Source organism: Diadema antillarum, unplaced genomic scaffold (genome assembly GCF_040938485.1).
Source record: "Diadema antillarum isolate AM-2024a unplaced genomic scaffold, OU_Dant_1.0 seq00001575_RagTag, whole genome shotgun sequence".
Lineage (NCBI taxonomy): Eukaryota > Metazoa > Echinodermata > Echinoidea > Diadematoida > Diadematidae > Diadema > Diadema antillarum.
Window position 1 is genome coordinate 365675 of NW_027272295.1, and position 10908 is coordinate 376582.

The 10908-nt window shown below is 37.6% G+C and overlaps 1 protein-coding gene across 1 annotated transcript; it reads right to left on the bottom strand.

Moving 5' to 3' along the window:
* Window positions 1–893: 893 nt before the first annotated feature.
* Window positions 894–9755, bottom strand: LOC139710841 (protease-associated domain-containing protein 1-like). Its single transcript, XM_071622763.1, has 5 exons — window positions 9646–9755; window positions 7767–7867; window positions 6361–6470; window positions 4081–4248; window positions 894–1469 (listed from the first exon to the last, which is right to left on the bottom strand). Exons 1-5 carry the CDS (start codon window positions 9719–9721, stop codon window positions 1352–1354), a joined length of 573 nt encoding a protein of 190 aa, XP_071478864.1. The 5' UTR covers window positions 9722–9755; the 3' UTR covers window positions 894–1351.
* Between the last annotated feature and the right edge of the window lie 1153 nt (window positions 9756–10908).

A 10908-nucleotide genomic window follows, 5' to 3' on the forward strand; every position in this document is an offset into this window, starting at 1 on the left:
CCTACCAGCAGTATTCTGCAACCTGGAATCAAGATCACTGCACATTAATTTGCCAACTTGCCCATGGCATGCCAAATCTTACTTACAGGACAAGTAGACTTAGAAACACTTGCCTCCTGGGCAACCAATTCAAATTCAATAATACACTGCATTCACAAAAGTTATAGGGAGCCCGGCCTAAATACATGTACAGTATCAAGGTAAGCATTATTTGTTGCTACTAACCGCACACCCTATAAACAGTTGGGTTCATAATATACTGTTAACTGTGCACCGTACTGATATCCATGTAGAAATTCACTGACGTACCTGGGCATGCGTGTGGCCCTATGATTTTGGCGACAAGTTTTGTATGTTTTCCCCCAACTTTTTGGCCAAATGAGGTGTACAGGAAAAGTGACTGGTTCATTAGCCTAGGCAAAGAACTTTGAATGCAACTTATCCTATTGAGGTGATGATGAAATAGCATCCTCAAGCTGACTACACATACACAATTACAAAGCAATTATCTCTCATTCCCTTTCCCCTCCCTTCCCAAGTTATTTCAATCATTACTCCCAAAATCTGACAGCTCCAATGTCTTGACTTTAATATTTTTATCCTTTCCTCCCATGTAATGCCATACCATTCCTGGGGGCTACCAGAGCTTTATGAAGACATGCACTCTCTATTTGAGTAAGCTACATACAACTTCCCTCTTAACTACACAAGCATCAAAACACTCTGTCCCCCCCCCCCCCTTCTCATTCAAACCCAATTGTATCAGATTTTTAAAGTGTGTGCTTAATGACCCAGCCCAGTCAATGACCAATGCAAACAAATCACTGACTGACATACTTTATGTTGGTACTTAAACTTTATACAACATAACTTTGCAGAAAACTGGACACCTCTCACACACATACCAAATTCAGGAATCGAGCCCACTTCACAAACTGAATAATACTTCTGGATGATGAATTTGCCTGACACACAGATTTTTCATAAAAAAATAAGGCACAAATCTCCTCAAGATACCACATGACTCAAGAGAATGAAACATTCAGACCCAAACACATACTGACCAGACAGAGACAAAACTGTAAACTATGAATGTGACCACTCACAATTTCCTTCCTTCTGAACCAACGGAGGACAATTTTTGAGTTGTTGTTCTCACTGAGAGGTTAAAATCAACAACATTTGCACATAAGTGAGAAAGACTTATCAGGATAGACACAAATGTGTCAAAAAAAAATAATTTTCAACCATGAATGTTCTCTTGTGGAAGAATAATCAGTTGGAAGCTCAGGTAACTATGGAATACCAAAAAACAAAAACAAAAATCGATATAAAAGTAGGATATTTATCTTCACCACAGTGTCCATGGCGGTCTGTGCAAATGAGAGTATGGAATGCCAGTTGTGTTGACAGGTATTGCAATCTCCACGACATCATTGTGCTCATTTAGATGGTGTTCAATCACTTTCCTAAAGCAAAAAGAAAGAAAGAAAAAAACCAGATGAAAATTGTAAAAGAAAATAAGCGAGTTGATTATATTAGATGGATTACCTGCAAAACCATAAAATCTGGTTTGGAAGAATGATCATTCATGCCATCAGATTGAATTAACATGTTCCATACATCTCTCTCTTTTAGTGCCTGATATACTGCAGCTCGGTTGGAAGTGACATCTATTTGTCAATAGAATATCATATTCATGATCATGAATCACTGTGATGCATTAGGCAATGTGATTTTTAAAGAGGACTTCAACACAACTTGACTTCTGCAACAAAGAATAACGTGACTGTGCGTTATAAAACCAACAAAAAGTCAGGTAGTCCAACTATATATGAAATTCTTAGTTTCGTATTTTCTGAAAGATCAAGTCTGTTCTATATGTGACCTTACATCATAAAACCAACAAAAAGTTGCCAGACATGAATTTTTAGTGAGGACTAGTTTCTTACAGAGCAGACTTTAAACTTTAAAATGACATGAAACTCAATTCACATGGACTCTCCTAACCTATCTAAATATTGGAAAGAAAGCACTCGCTCTGGAAAAAAGTGTGCTGGGAAAAGAGGCTCTGAAGTACAGGGTCTATTCAAGTGATTTATCTCACCAAGTCGCACTCTGTGCAATGGATGGGACAAAAAACAAACAAACAAACAAACAAACAGAAAGCCAAACTCCATAGAAACAACAATGAAGGAATATCAGATTAAGCTGATATTGAGCGTGCTGTACTAAAACATTCTATCCACAACTTATACTAATTGTAAAGCAGTAGCATCATCCTTTCAAAAGTTATTAGATTTGAAGGTGAAGAGTGTGTAAAGGGTTTTCAAGAAATGAAAAGGGGTCTGTGAGACAAACTCATCTCACCATTCTACTCTTAGAAAAGTGTTCTACATTGTAAGAAAACTGCTAAAAACACAATTTTCCCTTCATTCCAAACTATAAAATGAAAAAAAAAAAGCTTTTTCACAAAAGACGAAAAACTCAAGATTAGGTTGTCCCATTTTACCTATTCTGAGTCCTCACAAAAAAATCAAGGCATGCAACTTTTTTCTTGGTTTTGTGATGCACAGTCACGTGCATTCTGAAGTTTGTAATAATAAAAAGAATGTGAAGATGTCGTATTTGTAGTTTTCCAAGAACACTTTTTTCTTTTTCTTGAATGATGTGATAAGGTATGTGCTTTGAGTATCTTTCACTTTCTTAAAAACCCTTCACACTCTTCACTGTCAACTCTAAAAAATTTTGAAGGGATGATGTTATTGCACTGAAAAAAAAAAGTTGGTACTAGTCAGGAATAGAATGTACTTACTGAGTGCACAAAGGTTCAGCTTTATCTGATGGTTCCTTCATGGTGGATGTTATGGAGTTTTACTTTCATACCCTGGTTTTGTTGTTGTTGTTGTTGTTCTGTTCATTACAAAGAGCACCGCAGGGTGAGATTAAAGGGGCTGTATAGTATTTGTTGAGATGAGGATTTAGCTTGGAACGTTTTGCGAGACATTTAGAAACCACTCTATGAAATGTTAAAAAGCATACAATTCTAAGGGAAGTTTAAATTTTATTTGATGAAAATCGGTATTGAAATGACCGAGATATTATCCAAAGATAAGATAAAACACAAAGATCTGATAATAAAAGTTGTGGCCTGTCGCATTTTAATAGGATAGCTTTTTTGGCTATCTTAGCCAATTCAAGACCAATTTTCATCAAATAAGGAATCCCTCTACGAATTGCATGTTCTTTCATATTTCATATTATCTCACAAACACACATACACACACACACACACACACACAAAAAAAAAAACGTTGGAAACCTGCATCCCTATCTGAACCAGAATTATACCATCCCTTTAAAGCATTTGAATAGACCCTACATTTCAAACCTGTTTTCTGAGTAAACACTTTTCTATCATTTAGATGGGTATTAAATAGGAAAGTCCATTGTTTACTAATATTGACCAATAACCTCAACCACTAACCTTCAACCCTCTTTACAGAAAGGAAATACAAGATTGAACTTTCCAAATCATTTCTATCCATCAGACCACGGGACATTTCCATTGAATGTTCCTGGTGAAAGCAATCTCAAAAATGTATTTCCTAGCTCAAGTATAGTGACCTTTGACCATACCATAACTTTCTCTTCCCCTCATCCAAAATGCAGTTGTTGTTGTTGTTGATTTTACTCTACTAGCAAATCGAAGTACAACTATGCACAATTCTTGGTTGAAGATATAGCTGGAAACTAACATTTTTAGCTATCTTTTTTTTTGTAGTGACGTTAGCCCTCCACACTTGATTTGACATCCAAAGATTTTATGAGCTCTTAATAGCCGTATATAAGGACAGATGGAAAATGAGAAAGCACAATGCCTGCGGCACCCTTTAGGTATGGAAGCATTTAGAAGAAAGCTACCGAAATGTGTTCTGGTCAGATTGGGACATGGATATTGAATGAATGTTGTTCAGCTGGCTCTAAAATCATGAAAAGGATGTACTTTGTACAGCATGCACACAAAAAACAAAGAAACAAACAAACAGCAACCAAAAAACTATATCCTTCGATTCTCACCCATCTCTGCCAAGCATAAATGCTGCAGGTATTGTTGTGTTTCGTTTCGTCTCGTCGTCGATCATGTCGATGAATCTGCTGTCATTAGTCTCGTCCTTATCGTAAATAATGACCATCAGAGCACCGGCATGGTCGGCAATAATGCTTTTTGACAAAAATGAACACTCCCTGAAATACAAAACAGGACAGGAAAACAGCATTACGAAAAAAAGATACAATAAACCTAGTTTGATGCTCTTATTCATGTCAAAACAATCTGGATACAACTGGTGTCTTAGTATCAGGTTCAGAGCTAAGTCTGCAACCTGCATAATTTTTCAGTGGCAAGAAATATATTGTATGTCCCAACAAAAATTACAACAGGAACTTCCACATAATAACTTTGAAAATAGTGAATCAATCCAAACACAATTTCAGGATATGAAACAATAACTTATTACCCATGTCTTGCAGAAAACCCCATCCGATTTGCTTCAGTGGTCAAAGAGAAATGAAGATTTTTGTAGAGCATATCAGGAATCGCTTCCCTCCAAGTTCTGTCCATTGTGTTCACACAGTTCCAAGAGAATCCAAGTGCTAAACTTGGAAGAATCACATCCACGACATGCTTCATGATTCACATTTCTCTGTGACCACTTTACCACATGAAGGGTTTTCTGCAAAATATAGGTAAGAAAAATTTTTAGACCCTGAAATAGCATTCAGACAGTTTAATCATATTAGACTGCAAAAATCCAATATTGATTGTATATCTTTTTTTGACATACTAAAGGCATCGAAGGAACTGTAATGGTGTTCAACAGCTTTCAGTCCCTCCTCACCTCATACTGTTGATATCCACAGAAATTCAGATTCACATCAAATTTATGAAGTTTTGACTGACCTGAATTCCTCTACAAACAAGGACATTCTTCCTCTGCAAGAATTTTTTTTCCATTACTGGGGGAGGTGTAATGAAGCAATAATATTGAGACGTCAAAAGGGACTGCTGGCTTAAAAGAAGAAGACAAAAGTTGCGCTCTTTACACCCGATTACGTAAGACCTGTGAATCAATGATTATTTCTTGGTTATTTTCACAGAAATTATACCCATGCTATAGATATTTTTGGCATGTGTCTTTAAAGCAATCAACAAATGAACACAGTCTTCCTTAATGATACACGTCCATGTAACGCTCATTGATTCTGAATTTTCAGGTCCACTTTACAGTAGCAGCAAAGTGTCAGCCACATGTACATACACACAGTAAGTAGGCCCTATACATAAGATTATCATCATGCCTGAAAGCAGTGCATGTTTGTTTTTTGGTTTGTTTTATTTCCCTCAACAGGGTTGAAAATAAAACCAAACAACATCAGCCTCAGGACTGTTTTTCAGTAAGTCCGCATATTGGTTTACGGGGTTGCGTGCATGGGCCAGTGATAATTATATCAGTCTTATGTTACAGCCATCATATCGAGTGATGCATCGCTATAGGGTGTATGTCTGTCATATTATATCAAACAAAGCTCTCACTTTGCAGCACCCTTTAACTCTTTATGTGCCATGATGAAAACCCCCTGTGTGCCACGTTATTCCGAGACATGAAGGTAGTCATGCTTTGAGAAAGAATTCTGTTTTTCTAATTTGTATAACCTCTACAAATTTCTGTTACAATGGGCATAATATTAGGCAAAGTTAAAGAGGAATGCCAAACTTTGTTTCGATATAAATGTTATGAGGAATCTATTTCCAATTTCTCTTTCGAATGACCAGTTGCTACATTACTGTAAAGGCATGACTTTTGCACATAAAACCGTGACAGAAACTTGGAATGTACGAGCAAATCTAGTTGGGAACACCGCTTGATAGTCATTCACCACATAGAATGCAAGCCGTTTATGAGAGGAACAAAGACACGAAAAACGCTTTCATTGTGCCGCGGGATTAGCAGTAATTAGCGACTTATCAATTGGTTTTGGCGGCTTTGTTTGTCGAGCAGAATATGCGAAGTGGGCACGCCGTCGACTGAGCCGGACGTGCGAACGTGGCACATAAAGAGTTAAATCAATCCAAGGATTTGTGACACACAGAATGGTGAAGATCTTGTTTGGGTAATGCAGTGCAAAGCAGCACCAGTCTTTATACAGGCAATGTAGAGCTCTCACTATAGCTCATGATGTACTGGCATGACACCCTGGGGGGAGTTTTATTAAATAAACTGTAAATATAACATGAGGCACATGAGGCACATGAGGCCAAGGTTCAATGTAGTTCAAACTCAACTTCTGAAAACTTACCCACGAATGACGAGTGCTACTGCACCCCTAATTTCATCAGCGTTGTGCAGCTCTCCACATGCCTCTCTGGGATCAGCCAGTACCAGTGGAATTTTGGAATAGTAAAAATTCTGAATGAGAGCGAAGGGAGGAAGAAACAAGTAGAGTATAAGTCAATAACAATGCATAATACTCTCTCCTACTACAGTGCAGGTACACACTTTCAAACTAAGCAATACAGTGCACACCCATTATAACGAACATGGTAACAACAAAATTCTTGTTACAGCACAATCAAAATTCAGGTCCCAAAATGATCATTAATATACACTATGCTGTTCAATTCTAACAAAATTTTGTTGTAACAAAATAAAACCGCTGGTCTCAAGGATTTCGTTGTAACAGGAGTACACCAGAACAAGAGTTTCTGTGCTACATGTAAATGAACAAAAACAAAAATGGATCAGGAAGATCTTCACTGCTTCACAACCGTTTCCAACCATGAACATGCAATGATCTGGAGAGGGTTGGGACTATCCTCAACCTCAACTCTGTATCACTTACAAATTTTGCCTCGCAGTTTCTACAGAGTAATCACTACAGCAAGCAAGCTGTATACCTCCTCGCCCACTTTCAAAGGGCAACTAAAACTCTTTTCCAAGCAAGTAAAATGAACAGACTCTTGCCAAAAAGCCCAGTGGGGCAAGTGGGCAAAATATCTTTTTTTTTGTATAAATGCCCTGCAATACGTCATCCTTTCCAACCAATAAATGTTCCACTGCAACCTTTGTCAAAGACTCTTTCACTGTAGAAATTGGAAGAGAATTAAGCCAGCAGAGGATCATCAAGTTGGACAGAATCAAGCCATGTGTGCAAGGACCTTGGAAGACCATCTACATTTCTACACTTGCACCTCTGAACCAACGTACTTAGCTCCACATGTTTGGTAGAAACAAAAATCACAAGTCAGCAGAGCACTGTGTTCTAACCCGAAAAAGGGGGGGGGGGGGGGTGGAATCCACTCCCTTCAGCTTTGGCATAGCCAAAAAGCCCAGCCTGATTAGGGCAAGGATTTATGCATACATAACAAGGCATCTGTTTCAACAGAATTATCATTTTTCATTTGGGAGGGGTGTTTGCTTTAGCAATATAAGAAGTGATGTACATTTCATTGAAGAAAAAGAACATTTTCAAGCATAATTTGCTGATAGCATGTGTCAGACACAGACTACCACTTTCTTCTGAGCCCTGGCTTAATGTGTCAGACACAGACTACCACTTTCTTCTGAGCCCTGGCTTAATGTGCCAGACACAGACTACCACTTTCTTCTGAGCCCTGGCTTACAGGCAAAAGCAGTGACAAACTTATAACTATCTTCAAAATACACTCCATTTTACCTAAGCAAGACATGATGAACACAACTTACAAAAACACCGCCAAAGTTCTTGGCTGGCCTGATGGTGTAGTCGAAGGCCAACTCTCTTGGAAACAGAATTCGGAATGCAAGATTTTCATTCACTGCATGTCCTGGAATGGAAGAAATATCCAATTAAAAACAACAACAACAACAACAACAACAAAAAGTGAACAGACTGTCTCATGTTACACGTACCAAGACTCTCAAATTCACATAATTTAAACCCTGTATTGTCCAAAATTGCCAATATCATTTTGAAGTAAGATAATAAATGTACTGTAGAATACCGGTATAGCCTTTTATATAACATACATTGTTGCACACCATACTGGTACAGTGGTAGTGCTGGTAGTTCAATTCAAACTCTAACTCATTATAACTGTATAATTATGCCAAATATATTATTTTTGCGAATTTCGAGAGTATGCATGCTATTTGCAAATTCAAAAACATGAAAAATATAAACTTTTATCCCGATATGAATGTGAGGCATGCATAGAGGGTCTTCATTCCTTCCTTCCGTATTGTTTACTGTAGATCATCTGATCATCTAGATCGTCTACTCCGCAATTGCGAATTTAACCACTTGCAACATTTCGGGCAAGTCCTGATTCACGAAAAAAGTTACATAGTAGTCTACCGTATCTATAATGCTCAGCGCTTCTCAACCAGTGAGTGAGTGGGCCGCAATGTCTCCCCAAAATGAAAATAAAAATGATTTAGGGGTGTATATTCAATCTACACAAATAAATGGACCTCAAAACACTGTGTATGGTTGGACCTACTACTCATCGACCGCCTAATGTTTATTTGCTTGATAAGAATATTTAACACTGAAATTCATGTAAAAAACTTGACCTACATGATTGAGAAAATCCAGCTCTATCAAATGCCGTTGTTCCCTTTTCGATTCGAAGTTTCAGTGCAAAAACATCGCCGACGAACTAGCATGGCCTCGTTTCAGCTCCCCGCGGTAAATCTCGTTATAGGATCGACCGCTGTTTTTGCATTGACAATGCACGCAAACCGAGTTGTATTGAACACCGTGTTGTAGAAAACGTCTACGAAGCTTTTTAGAAACTTCCATAGACATTAAATTGTGCTGTCATTACGATTCGGTGAAAATATTCATTCGAAATTTTGTCCTTGATTAAAACCATCAATGAACAGTGAATTATCGCGTTTTACCACACCATCCTCATCTACATTCAAAGCCAATCCATTTTTATGTGCTTCGCGCGCAGAGAAGTGCGTACTAAGTGTTCAGTGCGCGAATTATACGCGGTCGGTTTAAAAGAAGGTGGTCGATATGTAGTAGGGCTACCATATAATGTGTAAAGACCCCATGATATGTAGGAGCCAATGCTATGGGCCTCAGCTCAGCTCAGGTGAAAAAAAGAAGTCCACTGTTGGTTATAACCAGGGACCTGTAACTAAGTTGTTGTAGGTAGGCTTTAAATTTACTTAATTAAGTGTTATAACATAAAAATACTCAATTAGATTCTAGAAAATTCTAATTTTATTTTAAGTTTTAAAAGAAAGAACCAAAATAGCAAGTTCCAAAATTAAAGTGGCAGAAATGGTCCCTTCAGCAGTGAGTTTAGAAAGTTTGCTGGATTCTGGTCAAATAACCAATGACAAAATATCAATATTGCCCTTTGAAATAAGGCAATTAGACTCTAATTACCCTATATCGTGTACGATACATAGCTAGAGCTAGAGTCTATAGGGTCTAGAGCTGAGCTCTATGGTACGATACCCTCTCACAGTGTGGTCCCATATATAACAAAATTTGTTGGCAAAATGTCAAGAGAATGTTCAAGTCGACAGAACTCGGAATATTAATGGTCTAGAAGATTATACCGTTGCGAGGAAGATAGTCTCTTACCTATTGCTCTGCCTGCAAGATACAAACACAAAATGATAAGGCACATAATGCGCCATCTAGTTGTTGATTTCGTCATTTTCAGAGTCAGGCTTTCCCCGACGCTGAAGTAGATGTCTAACTCGAGTTTAGCGATTCTATTGAATTGATCACTGTGCTGTGACACTGAACGATAGTTTCACTCTTTCTTCATCCCATCTGCGCGCCCTATGTGTGGAGTACAAAAACGAAATGTAAGCGTCTAGTATTAGCAGCAGCAATGCAATATGGTGTTTTCAAAAAGAAAGAAAGAAAAAAACAAAATAACAATGTCATATCAAATGACAGTGGATAAACAGAACAAAATCAGTTTCTTTGTCATTTTTTTTTTTTGGAAAAAAAGATCTAATTAGATTTTGGAAAGTGAAGAAATGTAAAGGTAAACTGTCATAAGCTCTGACAGTCGAAATTAGCTTTACAATGAGTCAATGCCCAGGGTCGACAAATAGATATCTTCTGGGAGTTACTTAGTAATAGGCTCGATCTGTTTACTACATGCATGTACCATCCAAGTATTTGCATGCAAAACCCTTGGACCGTTAAGGAGAGCCTTATAATACACGTAATTTTCCAAACAGGTCAAATCAAGAGGATAAACCTCCGTGACACTGGTTCGAATTCGATCTCCCCGGAGTGTGGTTCTGAAACCTGGAATCCCGATACACTTCCAACATCTCAGCACTCCCAGTGGGGTTTACACTGCTGAAAGTAAAAACAAACAAACAAACAAACAAACAAACAAACAAACAAACAAACAAACAAACAAACAAACAAACAAACAAACAAACAATCAAACAAACAAAACAAACAAACAAACAAACAAACAAACAAACAAACAAACAAAAACAAACAAACAAACAAACAAACAAACAAACAAACAAAACAAAACAAAACAAAAAACATGCTGGCAACCCGGGACTGAAAACAGCTACTCTCTTTGTCACCTGCAACGCTACAGAATATCCACATCAGCTTCAGAGCTCTCTCCAAGGAGGGATGGGATGAACTTGAAATACTAGTAAATGAAATGAAATGAAATGAAATGAAATTAATTCATAATCCACAAAGTGGACATTATATGATAAAATGTACAGCGTATAACACATAGTGGACATTATATCAAAACTATGCAGAGTATATTACATGTACAAAATATAGTGATATTCTGAGATAGAATAACACCATTATACAAATGTGGAGGGGACTACTTAGAAGCACTGCTTGTTA